The 25171-nt window shown below is 37.2% G+C and overlaps 1 protein-coding gene across 6 annotated transcripts in view; it reads right to left on the reverse strand.

Moving 5' to 3' along the window:
* Lama2 (laminin subunit alpha 2) overlaps positions 1-25171 on the reverse strand; it is a 553946-nt gene that overhangs the window by 170844 nt on the left and 357931 nt on the right. For all 6 annotated transcript variants that reach the window (XM_063232872.1, XM_063232874.1, XM_063232873.1 and 3 more), the window contains 7 exons: positions 21166-21346; positions 18187-18323; positions 7580-7816; positions 4964-5107; positions 3513-3692; positions 3221-3409; positions 3005-3138 (listed from right to left, as the gene is read on the reverse strand). In XM_063232872.1, coding sequence (XP_063088942.1) covers positions 3005-3138; positions 3221-3409; positions 3513-3692; positions 4964-5107; positions 7580-7816; positions 18187-18323; positions 21166-21346 — 1202 coding nt within the window. The remainder of the gene's footprint in view (positions 1-3004; positions 3139-3220; positions 3410-3512; positions 3693-4963; positions 5108-7579; positions 7817-18186; positions 18324-21165; positions 21347-25171) is intronic.

Here is a 25171-nt window from a genome sequence, read left to right on the forward strand (position 1 = left end):
AGTTTTGTTGAATTAGGAATGCACACTCATACTGTAATTTGCATCTGAGGATCAGCCAGCCTTTATGAGGTACACACGCAGCTTCAGTCCTGCCTCCCTGCCCATCACTGCTCCTTAGGGTACACATCTAGAGCGTGAGTGACCCATGGACCACCCCCTCTGGTAAGGAAGACTTCATCTTTCTGTTTCCCCAAGTCTGGGGTACAAGAAGTTCGCCTGGTGTTTGTTGACAAGACCTTTTCCTCCTGCCACCTGCATGACATGTGACAGCTGCATAAGGGGGGAAGCATCATCTTTCTCTTGTACAACGCTCACACACAGCAGACCAGCAAGTGTGTAAAATCAGAGGAAGCTGGATCGTGGGGACAGCGTGCTTCTCTGCATTCATGGCTTTCCTCAGCAGATTCGAGGGTGTTTCGGGGGGCAGGAAGGGGGAAGTTGGCACAGTCGGAAAGCAGTGGTTTGATTGCCTCTGCGGTGTGACTTCTATTTAAATTTTTACTGAATCACAAAAGGAACTGATAAAGAACTAAAGAGAGAAGGAAAAAGCTGCAATTGATTAAAAAAAATGGGAACCATTTTGGACTGTGTGTATAACTCAACTCTTTGACTTAGTTTAAAGTTATACAATAAAAGAAATGAGAGTTTATGTTTAAATTATTTCAGAGGGAATATTTAAATTTCTTTAGAATCTGTCATGAATCCACTGTCATGCGATACCAACTGTTTATCAGTTCTTATTTCGGCTAGCGTATAACTCAAGTTTTTATGGAACTTTTAATAGAAATATTTATTTTCCTCTGACATTTCAAAATACCAGCACTTAAGTGGAAGGATTTCATTAGGTAAGATATCTGAAAGAATGTGGTAAGAGAAAGAGGTTTGGGAAACCGAATGTCACAGCGTAGGAAGGTGAAACTGAGAGGGCCAAAGAAAATATGATGAAAAATGAACAAAACATTGTTTGTATCAGTTCTACGAACAAAATATTCATTCTGTTAGCTACTAAGTTTATTGAAGATTGAAACAATCTGCAGAAACAAAAATTTTTTTTAACCAGCTTGTACCAGGCAGGTCCCTGTGGTAGTTGGTGGGCACCCGGAGGAAGCTGGAGCCCACTCATCTTTCCTCTCCCTGCACTGCTGGTAGGGACTCAGTTCTGCGAGTTTGTTCCCTCACCTTGGGGACAAGTAGGGTGAAAGATAAAGAGACACAGAGTTAGTTCAGCATGCGGGCAGCCAGTGGCTCTTGCCTCTAGTGGGCAGAGTGCCTGGAGCCTGTGGCTTGCCCCTCTTTGATTCACGTAGACACGGGTGCAAGCAATTGCAGTAGAACAAGATGCATGTGCATCCTACTGTCTTACTGGTGTATGTCCAGATACACAGCTGGATCTCAGCTGTGTGGACCCTTCCCCAGCACCTGGAAGGATTGTCATCCCTGCATGCTGCTACAAGAGCACAGCTTCCTGCCTTTCTCCTTTATGCTCACAGAGGAGGTCACCTGGACCCCAGTTCTCCTTTGCTGGTCTCTCATAATCTATGACACAGAAATCTGTTTTGGCTTTTTCCATAGAATGTATATTTGATGTTCTACAATAATTAACATTATAGCAGAAAGCATGTTTTCAGTACGTGTTTTTATTTCATGTGAAAATTAACTGTTACAGAAAAGAACATGAAAAGGAATATAGATTAGAAAGTGAAGTTTGGTCTTTGATTTGATTCTCTTTCTCCAAAACTCTACTTCAGTAAAAAAAATCAATATGGATATTCCCCATGAAATAAAGTTCTTGGCTATACTATGTGCTTAGTACAGTATAAATATTTGAAATACAGAATTTTTAGATTTATTAATTCCACCATAAAAGCTTCCATAAATGCTTTGTTTAATTTTCCTGTCCAAGTCTACTAATATATCATATAATACTCTTTCACCAACATATATTGATTGCATATTCTTTAGAACATAACAGAAAAACACATGAAAGAGAAATAGATACTGCTGTGTGAAGTCAACTCAAATTTCTACCATGGTTATATGAGACTTAGCTATGTCTGTGTGGTTTCATTTCGTCTCACTGGGTATGTTTTCTTTCTACAAAAGAAACAGACCATGCGTACCATTTGTTGAGTCTTCTGGCTACCCTGTGAATTATTCTCTGTATTCTGTAATTTTAACAGTTTCTTTATTACTAATCACTTTCCCATAATTTACAAGTATAATTACTTCTCTCTCAAACAATCAGTCTTTAAAGTTTGACACTACAACATTCCTTCTGTAAGTTACTTCATGGAAAACAAGTATGTACTCAACAATACTAAGCTTACCATGTCCCAATCTCTCTGCCTCAGGACTTCCCTGAAACTGGTGTTACTAATGTCACTAGGGCGGTTTCAAGTGTCAGTCTCAATATACCTCATTTTAATGGGTGTCTTTTAAGTCACATGAAAATGCTATTTCTATGATTCAGCTTCCAAAACATGTTATTCCTGAGGTTCTCCTGTGCTTTTTTCTCCCTATGTGATTCTCAGTCATTTCATGTCATAGTTTCTTGTGTGAAAGGCCATATTATTTAGCATACAGGAGTGAACAGATGAGAACACTCATGGTTGGAAGACTGGGCCACCTTTCCCCTGCTGGGTCCCCTTGAACACTAAAGGAGGCCACTTCCTCACTCATCTTATAGCTTGTTTATAGCAGCTATAAGATGTGGTACATCAAACCCACAGCACACATTTCCCTGAGTTTTTAACTGACACCTTAAACTCACCATGCCTAAAGTGACTTCAGCCTTTTCCATCTTTAGCTGTATTGTTTTCCCTTCTTGGAAAGAAAGATAGAAACGATAGCTTCTATGCAGTGACGTGGAAGCCACCATGGGCTCATCTGTGTCATCTGACTCTGAAACCAACTCCTCCCAAATCATTTTTATCTAACGCCTTACTAACCTTGCCTGCAGAGCACAGTCTAACACTCAACCCGGATATTTTCTCTCATGGCTTACCTGCTTTGTCGCATGATATTTCCATAGGTGGCCTTGATGAGAATGTAGTGGATATCGTACAGTACGTCCATGAAGTCTTCGCGGCTCACAGTTCTGCTGATTCGAGGATCGTCGCCATAATATTTCCATTCTTTCTGTTAACAAGAAAACAAGCCACTTGGACGAAACTGAACACAATCCGTTGGCATCTTTGCACCAAGACACTGAAAGCTTTACCTCGGTCATTTCAATTTCATGTCTCGTCAGCTGGCCAATGAGAGGCGCAGCCACATGCCTGACGATCAGCCTAGCGTGAGAAGGAGTCCCACCTCGAATGATAACTTGGGGTTTATACGTGGACAAGCCCGTCTCTTCCCGTGCTTCAAAATAGATCGTATACTTGAGTTTGCCACCATAGGCCATCAGCTGACAAACAAAAAGGAAAGGCATTGATGTAGGCAAATCTCTAAACATTGTGACTCCGAAAGTCACATTTCCCTTCATTCCCAAGTGACTTCAGACTTCTTACCTTCTTTCCTTCAAATTGTTCTGGAAGTTTCCAATAAAAAGGCTCCAAGCGGAGATCCTGTCTCACCAGGTGCATGTCTGCAACAATCTCTGGGGGCTGAGAAGCAATGCCTTTGGTCGTTGTGTGCTGCAGTGCCTCATCCACCAGGGGCAGGATGATCTGCTCTGCCTCCAGAGTCACCTGCACGGAATTTGAGTACAGCAGAGAGTGAGCTTCAGTTCATGGGCATCTTCTTAAGGTGAGGTTATGGACCATGTATCTCTCTGGAGGGTGCCCACCCATCCTGGTGAGGTGAGTTCACAGGAAAGGGGACTGACATTTGGGGTACATTCTTTCAATGAATACCACAATATCAGGAACCTTTTCCACTAATACAGATCAAATTTAAAACGAAGAGCTTAAAGGACAGTTAAAGTAAAATGGAGACTGTATTCGCCTAAAATTGGATAAACTCCCAGGGCCATGGGAGTAAGTGCAACACGTTTTAGTCGTCCTTGCTGGATTAGGACATGTTAACACTCATGCTCAGGGGCCCCCATTCCGCAGGACACAGCTTCTTCCTGAATCAGAGCATAATGTCACCTTGACAATGCTTCCTCGTTTCCCTCAGCATCTCTTCCCTTACCAACAACAACAACAACAATTTAAGGAAAAATGAAAAAAGTCATTTACTCCAACTGCCCAATGGCACACAGCCTCTTTACCATTTATGAGTATGCACAGGGGGAAAGGTTTCTGAGATATGTTGTCACTTCCTATTGGAGACCACTACGAAGCGGCTTTGAGCAGGATTTAAATTTTACTGATTGTCTATGTTTATCTGTGAGTCTGTCCTAGGTCTCAGCCCCTTGCCTGGCGATGGGAGCTGATTCATAGTAAGTGAACCTCTATGAATCACTGTTCCTGGCTGAGGCCTGTAGTGGCCTGTGAGGCCAGAGATACCTCAAAGGGCAAGATAAGGTCACAGACCTTATCTTGGTTCCAACCCGCAGACACTTGGTTCCAACCCCAATTAACAAGATAGAGACCGCAGCTACAAAAACTCCTCCTACAGTCTGTTTCTACCATGTCTTCAGGATAAGACAGTGCTAGGGAATTGACTTGGTTCATTACTTGTAGACATACTTGAAGTGATTCCCAAGGTCCTGCTCTTTGCCTGTACTTTCTTCAGTTTTCCCGCCCCTTGTTGGACCTCATAAATAAAGTGGGTGGTCCAGGGAAGCTTTGTCTTAACCTACAGAGTTGCAAGCTTAATTAAAGGGTTTTGACTCTCCTGGAGCCCTAAAAAAAATCATACAACTTGTCTCTTTTTATTTAACCTCCATCGTTCACTCATTTGGGAGATCAGGGATCTAAGTCAGGACCCGATAACTTCCTCATACCCCTTTGGGGTCCATCTAAAATATGCCAGCATGGAATAACATTCCATCATGTGGCAGCTCCCCACTCACCTGTTTATGGATGAGTCCTTCAGCTGCAGAGCACTGGCTGGTGACACTGAAGCAGTAGCAGCTGCTGCAGCCATGTGGGTTCTTGGCCTCAAGTCCGAATTTGCCCGATTGGCACCTGTCACAGTGGATGCCTTCCACATTCGCCTGACGAGAGGAGAGAGCGCCAGAGAGATCTCAGAGTTCTCACAAAAGTTATGGGGGAACTCAACTTATGATTGGATAAGCAGAACACATTTCTGTGTTAGTTAAAGTAAAACAAAAGACCACCAAATTTTGGGCTCTTGTCGCAAAAACATTCACAGCTAACCTTGCTGTTAGGACTTCATGGGTTATCTCATCTTATTAAAAAGTTTTTGCATGTCAAAGGAAATCTCCAACAGAGTGAAAAGAAAACCCACAAATTGGGAAAATGTCTTAGCCAACTGTCCCTCAGACAAAGGACTTCTATCCAGAACTTATGAAGAATTAAATCAAATCAGGCCCCCAACATTCAAAGACCCAGTCCAAAAATGGATATTTGAGATTAACATACACTTCTCAGATGAAGAAATACAAATGGCAAATAAATCTATGAAACAATGTTCAGTGATCATTCAGGAAATGCAAATTAAAACAACACTGAGCTTCCATCTCACCCCAGAAAGAATGGCCAAGATCAAGAAATCAACGAACAACAAATGCTGGAGGGAATGTGGGGATAAAGGAAACCTTCACCACTGTTGATGGGAATGTAGACTGGTGCAACCACTGTGGAAATTAGTGTGGCATATCCTCAAAAAGCTAGGATTAGAGATTCCATTTGATCCAGCTATCCCGCTTCTGGACACTTTCCCAGAAAAACTGAAAACATCATACCACCGTTATATATGTGCGCACATATTATAGCAGCACAGTTTGTGATAGCCAAATCTTGGAAACAGCCCAAGTGCTCCTCAACAATCAAGGGATGGATAAAAATACATGTTATTTTTATACAATGGAGTACTACTCAACTATAAAGAAAGTTTGCATTGAGACTTTTATAAGTAAATGGACACAATTTGAGACCATACTCATAAACAAAATAAATCAAACTCACACATGTAAATAACATAATGTCTCCCTTGTGTAAGAAAATGAAAAATTATATATGTTCCAAAGTACTGTGTAAGGGCAAGAAATTATTCAAAGGGGAAAAGTAATTGGAATAAGGGGGAGGAGGAAAGAAGGAAAAGAAAAGAAAAAAGACATAAATATATATATATATACAGATATATATATACTCATAGCTCAACTGACTATACTACTAATTGTATTAGTTATTGGAAAAGAACAGTTAATACTTATATGTTTAGATCCATTTTGCATGTCTGTATCTGTTAATCTAAGCAACCCTCTTGAAGGCAACAATATATAACATTACAACCATTGTCAAGTTCCTATCATCTTGTTTTGTAAACTTATACGGTTACTGTATTTGGTTTTTTGTTGTTTGTTTGTCTATATTGCTTTTTTGTTTTTCTTTTCTGTGTCATTTTTATCTTTAATAAAAAAAGATTTCATGGGTTTACAAGTAAATGTTTTTGTTCATAAAATATCCTTTTACTAAGGATATTTTATATTGTTTTTAAACTTAAATGGCACATTTCCTATGATTTTGCTCTAAGCAATATGAAGACCTCATGAGGATTTAAAAAGCCAAATTAATAATATTGCTAGATAATGGTACCATGCCAGGTTGTAAAAAACGGGCAGGAGCTTAATAACATGTATTTATGTGATTATTACAGTGATATACGCATGCATATATGGAACAAGTATGAAACAGAAACCCCTAATTATCATGTGCAATAATGTGGCATTGTCCTCTGTTTTGACTGGGGGGTCTTCATGCCGCAAGTCATGATTTTCCTAAATCTCAAATACTACATTAACAACCACTGGTCTAGATCTTGGTTTTCTTTTCTCTCTGATCCTCTCTGCATAGATTTTGTCTTAAAAACATATCTGTAACACAGTTTCATCTGCATTTGTTCTGGCACTGCTGGTTCAGAAATATATAAGGGGGAGAATCTCTCTCATCCTTTTTAATTGGCTGTTTTTCACATCATTTAGCAATATTAATGAGGGCTAAAATGTGCAGACAGTCACTGTTTATAATGCCAGTATTTATATGTGATGAAGTTTTAGTGACCTTCCACGGCAGTAAATATATTTTTCAGTGTATAGTGATTGCAAGTTAATTTTAGAAGAAATGGTTTCTTAGGAGCCTTATTGTATAGCTGTGATTTTCGCAGAGAGCATTTAAAACAATAGTTTTCCCTGCTCCAGTCCTCAGATTTTTCTTATTTGACAAAGGAAACATACAAAGAAAAACAATTTGACGGCACTATTGAAAATATATCTCCTGCTATGTACTAGAGAAACAGGCTTGGGTTGAAAATAAATTCTTAACAAGCAGAGCTGATTCTATTTGCATGCCTGTGAACATATATCAGTGAAAACTGTGTCGGGCAATGAGCTTTTGTTTGTGCAGCCTAATGAAGCAGGAATAATGAACCCTGAACAAAGCTAAAACTGAGAAACAGAATCAGAGTTGAGCAAGGCTTTGCCTTGTAGCATTGGGGCAGTATCTACCTTGCAAGTGCACTGTCCGGTTTGATCACTACATGAGCATATTTGAGTCTCGGAGTCACAGGTCGCAGCCTCTGTACCCGGCAAGAAGCAGTCACAGAGAAGGCAGTGAGGAAAGTTCCAGTGACCTTGCTTGCACGTTGTACATTTTGCACCGGAGAATTTCGGATGGCAGTCACACTGGCCCGTGTTTATGTTGCACTGGAAGTTCAAGGATCCCACTATGCTGCAGTTACAAGGCTATGGAGCAAAGAAAAACAACCACCATTACCACGGCTTCATGGATGAGATCTTAAAATTTTAATCCTAATGATTCTGGCTTATATTAACCCATATTAATCACGTGGCTATTATATGCTTTGTACTATTTTAGTTTAGCCTCTTGGGGAATATCAGGGAACGTAAACATTAAAATTATTTCCTGCATTTAAGAAAATAGATGATTATCCAGAACATAATGCTATGTGAAGGAGAAAGGAAAGACTGTAAGTTTTTTGTCTTGTCATGAAAGGGAGGCTTTCCTTCAAGTACTTTTTATTTCGAAGACTAACTTGTTGACAAGCTCATTTGACTTCCTTACTTAATGTAATATTTAAAACTCGATGGAGATATAACCTATGTCTGGTGGACAGAGACCAGTAAATACATAAATAGCATGCTGAAACCTAAGCATTACATAAGGGGAGACATGTAGAACACTGAGAGGACACACAGAAGAAGAAACCACACAGAGCAGACTCCAGGGACAGTGCAGAGAACTGACACCCAGCACACTGGCCCTAGGAGTGCAGTTGAGTAGAGAATCTTGATTTACAAAGCTTTATTGGTGGCCTTCCCTTTGACCTTTATCTTACACTGACAAACAATTTTCTCTTTATGCAATACAAATTTTTGCTAAAATTTATAAAAATTGGAATCTTTTTTTACTCATGAAATAACTGGAATAGAGTGTGTTCTTTCAGTTAGAAAACATAATTATTTTTTGATTCATATCTAAAACTGTTCAGATCTGTTGCTGGTTTTATGTCTTTTCTACTTTTATCAAGTTTATTCTTTAGCATCCATTATAATTCTTTTTTGCCTTTATTCTTGAAGTAGGTATTTTTCATGTTCACTTGCCAATTATATAAAATCCTGAAGTCTTCTTTAATCCTCTTCTTTGCGTTAGCTGTCTTGTGATGGTTGTGTCTCAATTTGTTTCTCTATTTTATATCTCCTGCTTTACACAGTGAAAAATTGATGGTGTATCTCTGTCTCTGTGCCACCAATGCGTATTTTAATCATACTGCTGCATTTAGCTGCTTTTGAATTATTTCTTAATTTCATGTCATTTTCAATTCTGTTCACCTAGTTGGGTTTTGTGTGTTTTATATTCTCTTGATTTCCGGAGTTCAGGTCATCCTGAAATGTACAGCATCCCGAAATGCCAAGTGGATTTCAAAAACGTCCGCCGGGACCTTGGAATCTATCACTGTCACAGCGAAGCTGTGCCGTTACTAATGGACAGACTCCGTGGTGGACCACTGGTTTGGGGTAAAACCACCCTGCTTTGTGACACTGCAGGGAGACCCACCGACAGCTCTCTGTGGCCAGGGAGCATGGTACTGTGCTTAGTCAATAGGGGACCTCAGAGGGATTAAAAAGGCTGCCGTGGAGAACCCCAAACTTCTTCATTCTGGGTGGCAGAACTAGTATCAGTAGTATCATTTTCATTATTATCTTTGATTTTAGCACAGATGTCCAGAGGCCCAGAAGGAACCCCACTGGTGCCTGTGGACCCCTCACTCCCTAGAGTCCCCTTTTTCCATAGCTGTGAGCTGCCCTGTGCAGCTCTGAACATGATGCTGCTTCTAAGGACTGCTGCTCTGGGGTAGCCTCCAAAGTGGAGGACCGCCTCTGTGCACAGCCCTCACCCACAGACTCTGGCATGACTGTGCTTGCTTTGTAACCAGCAGGTTGTGTGTTCCGGTGTTGACTACATCCTCCTCTGAGACACGCTAATGCTATCCTTAGGTGGTGGGAAGTGGATCTTGCCCTCTCCTAGCTCTGGGCTTCTTCAGGGCCAACCTCTCTCAGTCTGCAGGTGGTAGCTGCTCTTTTGCACTGCTATATAAAGGCCCTGTAGCTCTTTAATCCTTGTTTAGGAACTCATAGATAACTTGAGGCCATTCACAATTCTTTACATCCTACTTTCCCAGCTTAAATAAACTGCATGGCTCTTGTCTCCTGAGCGGAACCTGACTTGGTACCCATGTCATCTCTCTCAAAGAGGGATCATGTCACCAGTACACAGCCTTTACGCTTTCTCTGCAGCCTCAATCTTTTGGGGACTGTCCTGCTGCTCTCCTTGGGGATACAGCTCTGGGGCAGATATGTACGCAGAGCTGAGTCTGGTTTTCACTTCTTCCATCACATTTTCTTAAGTTCACTGGTTGTAGAGGTATCCTCGCCCCTGCCCCTACTACCAGTAGCTTACTTATCAGACCAGTCTTCCTAGACATGATGATAAACCCCCACTTCCATTGTTCTTATTGTCCAAATGTTGGTGGAAAACCTTCCTAGACTGAATCAAATATCCAGGCTTTATTTTTTACTGTCTTGATAATGAAACACTTTTTTCTCTCTGTTCCCTGATACATAGTAAAAGGGATGCTGCTATTGACTTCCACTAAAAGCTATTTTAAATCCAAAGACCCAAAATCTGGATGCACTGTGAACTTATCCAAAGCCTCCAGGTATGGAATAACCCATCCTTATAAAACATCACCTATAAAATGAAATTTCCAAATTAAGACCATTTGCTTATTGACTCAAGTAAGTTTTCTTTGCCAGTTACATTAAGTATGTATTGACTCAAAAAAGACAGCTCATAGTCCGAAAAAATTGTGATAGGGTATAGAAAAATTTAATCCTATAATAAATTTTAAAATTTCCAGTGAGAAATCCTTAATGTTTAAGTAGCAAAACTATGAAAATGTCTGCTACATTTCAACTTACATTACAATTGATCACTCAAATACATTACAATTGATCAGACAAAACCGAAGCCCTCACTCTTGAGGAATCATTGATGGTACAGATACACTTTGGCACCTGTTCAAATCAGAATTATTCAGGAACTTACAATGGAGAATAAATGAGATGATTAGCCATATGTTTAGACAGCAGTGTGGGCAACATCACACTTAAATCATAATTAGATGTAATGTTTGTTTAGCAATAGAGGATTTATTCACTACTCCCTTGCTAGTGAAAAGTGGCAGCAGGCTTTGTATTCCACTTCAGTAACAGCCCCAATGATGTGTGTGCTTGTACTCTTGTACAGAGAAATTATTCATGACACGAATAGAGGGAAGCTATAAATCTTAAAATCACTGTTTTAAATGATATTCACCCAAGTTTTTTAAAAAAAACTTTAGAATGTATGATTTCAAATAAGTTATTAAAGTCACATAAATTTAAGGAATTATACATGATAGTGAAATGTGTGGCTATTCAGAAATTTAGATTTTAATAATGTTCAAAGTAATCAAACATTTTTAATCAACTTCAACAAGCATGAAATAACTACATTTTGTAGAGACTTAACCTGCATGCTGTACCTTGGATTTCCTGAACATTAGGTACCAGCTTTAAATTTCAAGAGTTTTGTTAGAGTTTGGCTATATCATAGTATTTATGGATAGAATAAGACTCTTGGTTTCCTTATGTCTTATTCTGTGAGTCCACATGATAATGTAGATACTTGAATCTGAAGCTGAAATGCAAAAGGTCAGTCATGGACAGTTATGTTATTGCTTATATTATTTATTTTTATTAAAGGCATTTGAAATTCTTAATAAACTTTTTTTGTTTCCCAAAATGTATCTCTATCTAACTTCAAACAATGCTTTGGGAAAACCAAAATGAGTGTCCTGTCAGGTTTCTGTTTAATTATTATATCTAATTAGATTTTTTCACTCTCTTAAGCAAATCACGGATACTCTTATTCTCTTTCAAGTCAGCATATCCTAACCAAGGGTTCAGCTGCATGGGTAAAGGTGCCTGGAGTCTACAGCAGCACCTGTGTTAGGTAGAAAAAACCATCCATATCTTTACAGGGTACCAAAGAGGCCAAGCACGGTCATCACATTTTAATATTTTTTAAACTCAGTGTGATGTATTAGCATGACTTCAACCAACATAATGAAGTCTTTATGTATTGTTCTTAAGTGTAATGGAGATATCCCAAGGTTAATTCTTACATGACTCTTAACATTACATTTAACATTGAAAACTGTGGGTCTTCTTTTAGGTTTTGCAGCATATATAGGATTTATTTCCATTATTTTGAAGTTTTAAAAGTATGGAATAGAATAAAAAAAATCAAATAAAAATAGTTTTTTTTAGACCCTGAAAGCACAGAACTGTGAGAGACAATTTCTAGGCTACTGCACACAGATTGGGGAAACCAAATGAAGCCAAGTACCAGGACTGAGGTGACAGACAAAGCAGGCAGTTTAGAAACAATAAAGGTACTGCAGGTTACAAGAGCAAAAAGAATAAGTGTTAAAAAAAGAAGTTTGATAGCAAAATCATGTAGGAGGGGTCCATGAAGTCTTTGGCTAAATAGTGACATGCATATTTATATAAGAGATTACATTCTATGTGGTTGGCGAACATAAAAATCAGACAGCCCTCCACTTCACAGAAATGTTGGAGCAGTGTCTGGTGCCAACAGTCAGAGTGAAGGGGCAGAACAATTAGCTGGTTAACGTTCTTGGAAGAGTCACACGTTGGTGGTGTGGCTCACCGGTGCCCAGAAGTAAGGTTTTTCTTGCACCTTCTCTAATAAAGCTTAAAAGCAAGATTTAAAGGGGCGCAGGTGGCCTCTGAGTAACACAGAGGAAGTGAACACTCCTTTAGGGAGTGCAGCCGGGCTGCGGGTGCTGCTCTGTGTGGAGTACGTGCCCAGCACACACGAGGCCCTGGCTTCAGTATAACCAACCCTGCAAAAACTGTTTGAAAAGAAGGAACACAACAAATCCTACTTACAATAAAAAATGTACAAAGTCTAGCATCCAATGAATAACAGGCACATAAGTAATCAAGCAAATACAGCTACAACAGGAGAAAAATAATTTCAACTAAATACATAATAGTATAAATAGTTCTCAGAGAAAGGATCGAATTAGCATTCATTTAAAAATGTTGCTATTTATAAATACTATTAAAAGTTTTTAAGTGATGTGCGGAAAAATAGTATATAATGAATGAATAAATAAAAGATATAAACAGGTTCACACTAAAATTTAAAAAAATACATTTGAAATGTAAAAATAAAATAAATGATATTTGAAATTTAAAAATTACTCAATGGTATTAACAGCAGATAAGACATTACAGGTAAAATCAGTGAACTATTGCATATAACAATAAAAACTATCAAAAATGAAAAAATAAGGAAAAATAAAGCAAAAATAAATAGTGACAGTATAATGTGGGAAAATGCACACCAAATAGCAGAAGCAGTCTCTGGGAATGAAGTACAGAAATAAATTCACAGATATAAAGATTACAAATTTTCCAAATTTTTTAAAAACTGCAATCCAAAGAGCCAGTCCAACTAATCTCATTAAAAAGAAACAGGAAAACTCCAAGAAACAGTATTTTCAAACAGATGAAAACTGATATTTATATTATATACTCAGAAAAAATATCTTTGAAAAATGAAGGAAAAATAAAAACTTTAATTGAACAAACAATAAAATAAAGAATTACTGTCTGCAGACCTGAAATACTAGAAACAATAATAGCATAAATTAGAATGGTAGTTAATAGAAAGAAATGATATGAAGTGACATTTGGATGCAAAGTAATTAACAGTACTGGAATACATATGAAAAGAGAAGTTTTCTACTTTAAAAAGATAATTAAATAAAAATCTTAAGATTATATTGTGATGTACACAACATTAAGTAATAAAATATATGATAATAGCATGACAAAGACTAGGAATAGGAATTGGAAGTTTACCATTTTAAGAGTCTTATGAAAAATGTAAAATAGTCTATTATTATTTTGAAGTACATTCTGGAAATTTAAAAATGTGTATACCTAGAGAAACACTAAATATGCAAAACAGATAGGTGTACAAAATAATGTAAAAGTGAAGAGAATCAGTTATATAAATTATTCAACTCAAAGGAATGTAAGAAAAGAAAAAAAAATAAATGGCAGATAGGTGTAGCAAAAAGCAAACAGATAAATGTAGAGTGAATCCAGTCATCCCAACACAGGTGAATTCAATCACACAGTACAAGTAATTATATTAACTGTTAATGATTTAAATACTCCAATGAAAAGGTCAAAGTATTACGACTGAATAAAAAACTTTTATAACTATATTACCTGAGGGAAACATACAAAAATGTCAAAAAGAAAGATGAAATAAAAGAATAGTTTAAAAAATATCTGCCACACAACTAACAAGCAAAAGAAAATTGGGAGGGATATATGAACACATTTAAATGTAGACTTTGGCACAAGGAGTATGACCAGGGAAGAAAGAATATTTTATCATTAGACTTCTCAAAGGGACATAGCATCATAAAATGTATACACCTGCTATCACTACTCCAAAATATATGAATTAAGACATAAGAGAACTGAAAAAGACATAAATCAAAATTATAGTTCAACACTGAAAACACGGGAAAATAAGAATCACTAACTTTCATTAAATATTCAATTCACTGATTCCAGAACCCATACTACTTTCAATTGTGTAAGTTATAATAATTAGAAAAACTTAGAAAAAAGAAAAAATCAAATTCAAATAAGCCAAAGGGGGGAAAATGTTTGTTTCATACAAGTTCTTATTGAAAATTTGATTGCTATTATCATATTCTTTTAATGTCCATAAAGTACTACAGTGATCTCTTCTATTTTTGATTTTGATTAATTATTTGTTGATCAATGTTGCTAGAAAAGTCAACTTTATTGATTTTTTTGGTGAAAACTAGTTTTAGGTTCCTCTGAATTCTTTCTGTTTTCTATTTCATTGATTATGCAAAATCTTTTCTGATTTGTGAGAAGGCAGAGGGTAGCAACACACCACTACCAACATCCCAATACACTGCCACAAAACATGGATCAATGTTCTCTATGAATGTAGGCACAAACAGTGAGAGCATGCAAAATTCAAGACAGTTAAAAAAACAATAATGCCCGAGACCAAAAAGAAATCACCTTGGAGAAAAACAATAGCTGAACACTTGAAAATCAATATTATTCACCACAATTTTAAAAATAACATAATCATTGCAAAAGAAACAGACAATGTATGCAACAAAAATAAATATAAATTATTGATAAAAGCTCTTTGCACACTAGGGATTTGAGGGAAAATCCACAAACTAATGAAGAATGCCTATGGAAAAAATACAAGTAACGACATGACATTCTCATCTGAAAGAGACTGACTGTTTACAAATTATATAAGAAATATGGCCAGGGTGTTTGTTTGTATACCTCCTAGCCAATGTTTTACAGAAGCAAGACAAGAAAATGAAATAAAGTTACACAGATTGGAAAAGGAAAAACACATCACTTTTGCAGATGATATGATGCTATAGAAAATCTTAATGAAACTACTAAAAATTAAATTAACTGGTCAGCAAAGTTCCTCTACAGCATGGTAAAAATATAGAAATGTATTTTTTCTATTCTAGCAACCATTGAAAATTGAAATGAAACAGAGTAGCATTTACTTTTGAATCCTAAATCTAAAACAATGATAGATGTAGTAATATGTGTGCAGAGTTTGCATACCAAAGACTATGGAACACTGTTGAGAAACATTATAAAGACCCCAATAAAGGAAAATTTATGCCAGCTTCATGCACTGGAATTCTTATGACGCCAGTAGTCTCAGTGTAATCCCATTTGGCTTTCTGGCGAAGAAATTAGGAAGCTGAAATGAAAGTTTGTATGGAAATATAAAGAGTGTAAAATGCACAAGGTATATTGGAAATGAAAAATAAAGTTGGAGAGCTTACACTACTCAGTTATATTCCTTATGAGAAAGCTATGATAATCAAGATACCGTGATATTTATACAAGGATAGTCCCCCAGATCAATGAAACAGAGCAGTCCAGAAATGCATGAATGTATGTGTGGTCAATTGATTGAGAAAGAGACCAAAGTAACTTAATAGGGGGAAAGGATATCTTTTCAATGCATGATTGTGGAAAGTTGGATATCCATAATAAAGGCAATTTTGATGTTTCCTCACAGTATATAAAGTTAGTATGTAAAATACTTCAAAGAACAAAATAAAGGCATGATGATAGGAAACAGAAAGACTGCATTCATGGGGACAGAAGATCTGAGGATTGGGGTACAAGGGACTGAGGAGAACAAAAGGAGAAGTAAAATTGATCGAGATGTAGTTTGCATATGTACCAACACTCCACGGTGAATATATTTACTGTATATCTCAAACACACACTACTAAACAATTAAAAAAGAGGAAATACCAAGGTGAGACATGGACCTCGTTTGCGAGCTAGCAATGTAAACCTTCTTAAAGCAGACAGAACAGAAACCTTTGAATTGGACTTAGTGTTACAGATGAGATCTAAAGGTCCTCCAAAATTCTCACATTTTGAAGTTGAGTGGGTCATGAGGGTGCTATTCGCATTGGCGGATCCATCCCATTAAGAGGAGGTCCCTGGGGCCGGGCCTGGAAGGGTGCACGCTTGGCCCCAGCTCCCCTCTTCTGTCTGTGCTCCCTTGCAGCCCTGGGCTGAGCAGGTGTCTTTTGCCTTCCCTCCCCTCCCCTTCCCTTCCCTCCCCTCCCCTCCCCTCCCCTCCCCTCCCCTCCCTTCTCTTTCCTCCACTATGTGTTTCTGCCTTAGAACCAGTGACTTCGGACTGACCCAGTGAAAACTGAGCCAAATCCAAATAAAAGCCTCCTTCTTTAGTTGTAGTTGTTAGTATTCTGTCCCAGTGATGAGAATGTGGCTAGTATCCTTGACTAAATAGATATTTCCTAGATTTAAAAAGGTAGGAAAAAGTTTTTAAAATTTATTTAAAAGTTTATGAAAAATAGATGTGGCTACTAAGTGAAACACAAGTTTTATCATGGGACAAATATAGAACATGCCCAGTTAAAGGACTTGTATATAGAGTATTTGCATGAATCTTACAAGTCTTTATTAAAAAATCAGAAATAAAAATAGGTAAAGATTTGTAAACGCTCCACAAAAAGAAATAAGAATAGCAAATAAATACATAAAATAATTTCTAACATCACAGGGCACTTAAAAGGTACAGCTAACCAAATGCTTAAAACTAAAAATGGTCAAGATTTCAAGGTTAAGCAAAGAGGTGGTGAGTTCTTGTGAAGTGGAATAAAAATATGCACCCACAAATGCTTTTAACCTGTGAATGAATGTTCACAACAAAATTATTCCTAATAGATCCATCCTAGAAAGGACTCAAATGTGCATCAAATAGTAAACAAACAAAAAAATCATAGTGTAACATACTGTAGAATCCTATCAACTGTTCAAGCAACAAGACAGATGAACTTCAAGCATATTACACTAAGTGAAAAAGCCAAACAATGCCCTCTTCCCCCAAAACAAAAAGTTCAACAAAACAACAACATAGCATGAATCTGTTTCTATGGATTTGTAAAATAACGAAACCACAGTGTAGGCGGCATAGCACAGACGTGTAACGGGTGAGGGGAGCTGGTTACAAAGGGGCCTGATGAATGGCTACATGATCATAATTACTGCCCAGACTCATTAACTTTAAATGAGTGGATTTTATTTTATTTAAGTAATGTTGCACCCAGAGCTGGTAATAACCTGAACTCTGCACCTTCCCACACTTGCTCCTCCTCCTCTGATCTCTTTAGTACTAATTGGTACATGTCACAGCCCCTCTATATCAAAGCAGGGCATTAGGGTCATCCTTAAGCTGCTCTTCCTTTTCTGACAAACCAATGAGTTCCTAGCCCTTAAGGGCTCTGCTGTGTAGCCACGCCTGGACTGGTCCCAGCCTCCTGGCATCTCTCTTTGGCATTTCCCTAACACCACAGATACTATCTTTCCTGCTAATGCTGCATATATTTATCTGAGAGCAAAGCTGATTATGCCGGTTTCTATGCTATATCCACAGGAAAACAAGGAGACTTTTTCTAAAGTAACATTTGCTAGTAACAAGACTCTTCTGGAGTTTTGTCTATATCCTAAAAACTAAAACGTGTTGATCTGAAGAGAATTCCTCTAGATTTTTGGCAAATTTCTTTAATTTTTCCTTCTCTTATGCTCTGAAGTTGTATTTCATTATGCATATCTAGATGTAATATGTGATTCTTGGTTTTATTCCATAATTTTTGATTCTTTTCCCCCCTCTAATTTTTAGATCTCGTGGCTACAGTGGCACAAAGGTGTATTTCATTTTTCTCACAAATAATATGGAAGAATTGACCAATAGCTGTAACACATTCTGAGATTTCTGCATTGTTGTGAGGTAGTTGAAATGCCCAGTTGTAGAACGGCACTAAAGCAAAACTCTGCACAGAATTAATTGATGACAAATGTGATTTACTCACCTTACAGCCAGTGACAATGCTGTGGCCCCAGGAGTTGGGTGCACATGTAGAACACTTCTCTCCAACGGTATTGGGGGGGCAGATGCATTGCCCAGTTTGGGGGTCACAGTTATTACCCAGATGGGAACAGTCACACGCTTCACGGAGGAAGAAGAGAAAACAGTGAAAGGTTAAGTGTCTGTAAACCTAACATAAACATCGAGCATTTTTAGTGTGGTGATTTGTGTCGTTTTTTCCATTTTCCATACTCTACATTTAATGTCACTGGGGTGAAAATACCTTAACTCATTCATCTTTATATCGTGGTGCTGCATTTCACAGAGAGGGTCCAATGAACACTGTAATTCATTCAATAGTTTCAAAAGTTAAATTATTTTTCACTTTCCTATTTAGCTTGTGATAGAACTGATGTTATCACATTCTTTATTAATTTTAGTATCATTACCCAGATACCATAAAGTTTTAAAATTTTATGTGTATATTTGAATTCATTTGTATTTTCTATGCTATAAAGATTAACTTTTCTTTCCTGAGAATGACACTGACTTTTAATAAAACCAATTAGATTAATCGGCATCTTAAATTCAGTATGTCATGTATATGGTTATAAATGACACCCATTGAAATGTTCCTGACAAATATTTTAAAAAGTTGAGTTACAGACACTGTCTAGATATAAATATACTTTTTGCTGGGCATGACAACACATGCCTATAATTCCAGCACTCAGGAGACTGAGGCAGGAGGATCATCAAGAGTTCAAGGCCAGCCTGGGCTACACAGTGAGTTCAAGGCCAGCCTAAACTACCCAGTAAGACCCCAAAACAAGCAAGCAAGCAAACAAACAAAAAGATACTTCTTTATCACCTGATTTATTTTTCAACATAGTTCATTTTTTTCATTGAATGAATGATGCACACAGAGTCATAATTCCCTACCTATTTCACTTTGTCAAAAATGAAAAACACTTTTTAAGAAGAACACGAAAGCCATGCTAACTAGGAACACCTGCCATTTTTCATCTATAGTTGACACAGCCACTAAGAGTGTGCTCTAGTGCAACTTCTAATTTCAATGAAATGAAAGTGAGAGAAACCTACCAAATTCAGAGCTTGAATTCAAATGTACAACTAATATTATGAGAGCCCTTTTAATTAGTTATATTATGGTGAATAAATCATTTTAACCAAATACACGTAGGGTACTTGATTAAGTTCACTTTTAAAGAGATCACAATGATAATTGCTCAAAACGTTTCATACCAGCTGTGAAAAATGTTTAGCACGATACTTAACGCAGAATAAGTACTAAATGTCAGTTGTCATTGCTTTTGTTGCTGGTAATGTTAAATAAATTTATTTTATACGTACTATTAAGAAGAAAGTGTTTAAATTTATGTGCTAAAAATGTCCCGGGACAGTCTGCGTTGTTACTAGCAAATAGAAATCCCCTACATAGATCTTTAGTGCAATCATAATACTGAATAGAAAGAAGAAACATAATGTTGACTGCAGTTGATAATTTTAATAAAGCTAATAATGATAAACGTGCAACACTGATATTTTAGGAATTACTCTAAGTACTTGTTAGTCATTCAGTCAACTAACTCTTACAAGTCTACGATGTAGATGCTGCTATTATGCTAACATAGTAGATGAATTTTTAGGAGAGAAAGGGAGACCAACTCACATAGTTGAGATTATAAAACTAGGTATTGTAGGGGCCACTACATAGATCCCAGCTCTTTACTGCAAGTCATGCTCTCCATCACAACGTTATCCTGCCTGAGTTGTGCTTTTTCTATTCTGTTTTTCTAGCTTAGAAGGATGCTAGGTCTGCATTCATAAAATGTTATCATCATTTCCTAATTTTAGAACATATTCTTGGTTTCATTTATAAAGCTGGTTAGTAGATATATTTAAATATGTAGTATCACATTAATTCATATCACAGAAGAATGTTAGTGAAAAATAGACTTAAGGAATATTTTAAAATGCTGCTTTGGAATTTTTTAATATACGCAGATATTTGTCTAGAGATTACATACAAATTCTTAGAAGATCTGCAATTGTTGAATTCAGAATAACTTACAAGGGTTAGTTTATGGTAAGTATACACTGAAAGCATTGGAAAATGTCTGAAAGAAACCGGTTATTTAAATAACTTTAAACATTACTCCTATTAATTGTCACATAGACTTGGCATCATTAATGACAGTGTTTTAAAATCTTACCATGTTGCTGAGGGTACAGTACAGAAGTATCATTAAAATTCAGTCAATGAGTTTAGTAAGCAAATGTGAGACTCAACTTCATGACCGTTGGAATAGAGTCAATTCTAAATTACTGACACATGCATCAAAACTAAGGTTCACCTTTACTTTCATCTGTGGTATGCTTATTGTGTTTTCCTTGTCATGATTTGTGTGACGTCTCTCGCTAGACCTAGGATATAACTTCAGGGACTCAAGTCAGAAACACCAAGCTGCATTTTCCCATGAACTAAACATCCAGACCCAAATTGTGCCTCTCTCACAACATCAGAGTTTTCAAGGCAGTGAAAAAGTAATAAAAACATTTTATACCTTAAAAATAATTTCCTTGATCTTTGTATCAGTTTTTAATTAGAAACAGAAAAAGTTGAAATGGTGTGGGAGTAGAGTACAAACTAAGATAACACCAAAAAACCCCAAACAGAAACAAACAAAACCCTTGAACACCGGTCTTTCAGGCTGCATAGTCATTGAGTAACTGGCCAAATAGAGATCACAGACAGAGAGGGTCACGCAGGATTGGGACCTACAGGTGGAATTTGTGTGGCATGGTTGCAAGCAGTGTTTTATTAGGCAGTATTTCAAATTGCAACATTCTATAGCATCTCTCTATGACCAATGTACGTTTCCTTTAATAGAAGGAGTTTTACAGAATCCACGTCACCGAAACCAAAGAATGAATACCTAAGACCCTGATCTTTACACACCTGTGCAACCCCCTTCTTGGAAGTTGAAGTAGCCGTGAGCACAGTGGTCACACTTCTTTCCTGTGACTCCAGGCTGGCACCAGCACTGTCCACTCTCGTCACAGTCAAATGATTTGGACCCAAAAGAATTGCAGTTGCAGGGAACACAGCCCCTTCCTGATTGTAAGCCAAAGGTCTGAGGCTGGCACAAAACAGCAGACAGAAAAGTTAAACGGTGGTAAATGAACTCACAAACAAACAAACTGCACATGACACAATCAGGCGTTTAAAGACAAAACTGCACTCGTGTTAGTACGCTGAGCTGTCATTTAATCAACAGGTTGTTTTGTGTGCTATCGAAAGTGCAAAGTTTTACTACTTCACGATGCCATCAAGATTAGTGGAAGAACTAGGAATATCTTTTTACCTGTTTTCACCTGTCTTTCTCTGAATGCCCCAAGGTTCTAACAGCAAGGTGAAATAAGCCATGTGTTATATTTCTAGCTTCAATTTGAAATTTTACACACTTTATCCCTAGTAATCAGAATTGATTACTTTCAGATCTTATAAACACCTTCATCCTGGTAGAGATGCTTTCAACACCATTGACTGGCAGTCTAAAGCTGAAGTAGTATTTTCCCCCTGCTATTTGATCTAATTTTCTCATTGATCCATTAGTCCTCACCAGGGTATGCACATTATAAATATAATTCACAGGCGATGCCTACGCTGACCAAGTAATTGGCTTGACAAACATCTACTTTCTTGGATTTCATTCTAATAAGTGAAATTGATTTGTGAGAACACATATTAAAGTACTAAATGAAGAAGGTTAAGGGGAATTTTCAGCCTCTGATGAGTTACTCATCGGCATATCTCTTATCCACTTCATCTTCTGTGGTCAGGTTTCTATCACTAGGTTTGCCTGAGTACCTTGCTTATGCAGGTTATCAGCCTACAGGGCCTACATTAGAAAAGATGACAGATTCAGAATTCTCTCCTACTAGAAAAATGAAAAGCATGTATCATTTAAGTACCTCATAGCTGTCTGTTTAAATAGAAAGTATGTCACATTATGATATGTTAATCTGGGAAAATTAGTCTCAGTAATTACTTCTTTGTTAAAATAATTCCTATTTTGAAAAATTAGACCTAATAATCACTTCTTGGTAAAAATAAATCTTGCCACTAAATGTGAATCACCCAAAGAGAAATGAATAAGGCTTCTTATGTGGTTTTTGCTGCTACTGTTAGCAGTATTAAAATTAAATTTGAGAAATAAAAATCACACTGAAAGTTAGGCTTTTAAAATAACTAGCAAAGAACAGTTTGACAATTTAAATGTAGCATGGATTGATTTTTTTGATAATCATTTTAATTTTTACATATACTGCTGGCTTTATTTTTCTTTCCAGTTATAATTCAGATCTAATTTATTACAGAAGAAAACTTTGTAGTAGCTCCAAATAAGTGACAGGAGCTTGAGAGTAAATTCACCTCTATGATGGAAAACCAAAATTTATAATTTTATTGTTCATAAAAATAAATTAATGTAAAATTTAGGTCAATGATCAGAAGAAATTATCAGATATTAGAACCATGATTAAAGCAAAAGCATGCCCATTACAGGACTATTTATCATAATGTATAACTGTAGACATAATTAAAAGTTCAATGTTAGTGAAACAGCTAACTAAATTATGATACATTCATGCTGTAAGATGATAGGCAATAATTAAAATCTTCTCTGAAGCAATTTTAATGGTAGGAATCTGATTAATATAACATTAAGTAAAACTTCTAAAAAGCAGCATATGAAATTATAGAGATACTATTATTCCAATTATATATCTATATTTACACAATAGCACATGAAAACACTCCATAAGACCATGCATGCATAGTAAATGGCTAGGACACAACATAATTAAAATAGGTTTTATTTTTTACTTATTTTTTTGTGGTACTCAAGATCTCGAGATTGAATCTAAGAACTACATTCTCAATACTCTTTAAAAAAAAACTATTTTTTTTGAGACAGAAACTTGCTTAGCCACTAAACTGTTCAGGTTGAGTTTGAACTTGGAAATTTCCTACCTCAGTTTTTCAGAGTGCTAGTGTTACAGGATCAGGCTTTGAAGCCCAGCTACAAACAGGTTAGTGGTTTTTTTTTTTTTAATATTTGAACTATAGAAGTAATATTTGACATTTTTCTTTATTTCCCAATTTTTACCTAGTAAGCTGAATTGTAAAGATGTACTTTATATTCATCATTAATTTCTAAATTTCCCGATTTAGCAAACACATAAACATATCTAAATACTTGTATGTCTATACACACACACACACACACACACACACACACACACACACACACACATATATGTACCTAATCACACACATGCATTTAATGGGTAAATCAATCAAATGATAAGTGAATTTCTAAATTTCACTTATCATTGAAAAAGTGCCAAAGGTTATGTAAGTAAATTAATACGAAGAAATGCACCTGCCATAATTTTCAAACTCTTACACATGTGTATCATTTCAAAGGCAAGTCACCCCAAAGCAAAACTATCACACTTCAATAATAAAACATTAATGTATTTAGGATTCAAAAATCCCTTTCAAAGGCTAAAGAAAACCTCCCTCATGAAGAAATTTAGGGAGCAAGCACTCATAACTAATAATTAAGATTAGTCATAACACACGAACAGGGAAAAGAGCCCAGGGCAAAGTCGAAGTGCATGGGATTCCATTACTTCTTCCTTATTTAGATCATCGTAAGACCTAGGACTTCCATGTTACTTCCTATGTGTACACTTCCAAAACCATCCACAATAATGGCTTCGTTTCCTTCTCAGGACGGTTCTGGCCCACAGCCGTTACTGTCACTACTTTTTGATAGTGATGAAACTGAAGCACAGAAAGGTAACTAGAGTGCGGGCAGTGATCAGTTAGCTGAGTGTGGGGGTTAGGATCACAGAGTAGGCAACTGGATTCACAGTCTGTGGCCGTCACCCTGGAGCTCACTGAATCGGCAGAACAGTCTCAGAATAAAACACACATACATATCTGCTGCAAGATACATAGGGCAGGAGGAGAGTTGATTTTTCTGCTAAATTTTCATTATGGAGATATTTGCATCCATTACGATCCCTACCTTTTGATTTATATCAATGCACTGTTTTGGAACAAAGAACTCATTTCAGATATTTTCTCATTTAGCAATGATATCAATGATAATAGTAAGGACACCTAATTTTTACTTTGTCTAATCCCTGTTAGGATCTTATGCACTGATCTCACTATTACCCCGAAACAGGGCTTGGAGGTGACTCAAACCATCTCCCTGCAAGACACTCTCCAGTGTAGTATGTATGCTACTTACAAACCCCAGAGAACTCTTCAATGGACTGTGTGGTTATGTTTTTCCCATCACAGTTTCACTGACTGCAATTCTAGCCTCTACTGTGCTAGTGTCAGGAGGTCCTGGCCTTTTGGACATGAGGAAGTCACAGGGCAGAACCCTCATGAATGCAACTGGTGCTCTTATCAAAGCAGCCACAAAGATTTCTGTACTACATGAGATGGGAAGACAACTGTCCAGAGAAGGTGGCCATACCCAGACAGGGAAGCTGCCAGAGTCTTTGCGTTGTGTAAAGCCACTCCGTGGAGGGCTATTCTGACTGAGCATCTTGGATGGCTAGGACAAAGTCACTCCACATACCTCCTAGACTTCTTCCAGTTAATGGACAATGACAGCAAGGTCCCAGAACTTCCTGCCAAATTTAGGATGCCTCTAAAGGACAGGTTTTGTTTGGGCACTTCCCATTGACCTGGTCAGAAACGTGGGCATATTGATTGAATGTACCCAGTGAGTCTTTTCCTAATTTTTTCCCCTGGACTGAGACCTGCCTGGTAGCAGGAAGCTCCTGGGGTGCTACACTGTCTCCCCCAGCATCCACAGATGTCTTCCCCAAATCTCTTGGCATTGGCTTGTTGGAGGATATAAGCAAAGCAAACA

Source organism: Cavia porcellus, unplaced genomic scaffold (genome assembly GCF_034190915.1).
Source record: "Cavia porcellus strain 051 isolate PalLab524CR breed Dunkin Hartley unplaced genomic scaffold, mCavPor4.1 scaffold_22, whole genome shotgun sequence".
In the NCBI taxonomy this organism is placed as follows: domain Eukaryota; kingdom Metazoa; phylum Chordata; class Mammalia; order Rodentia; family Caviidae; genus Cavia; species Cavia porcellus.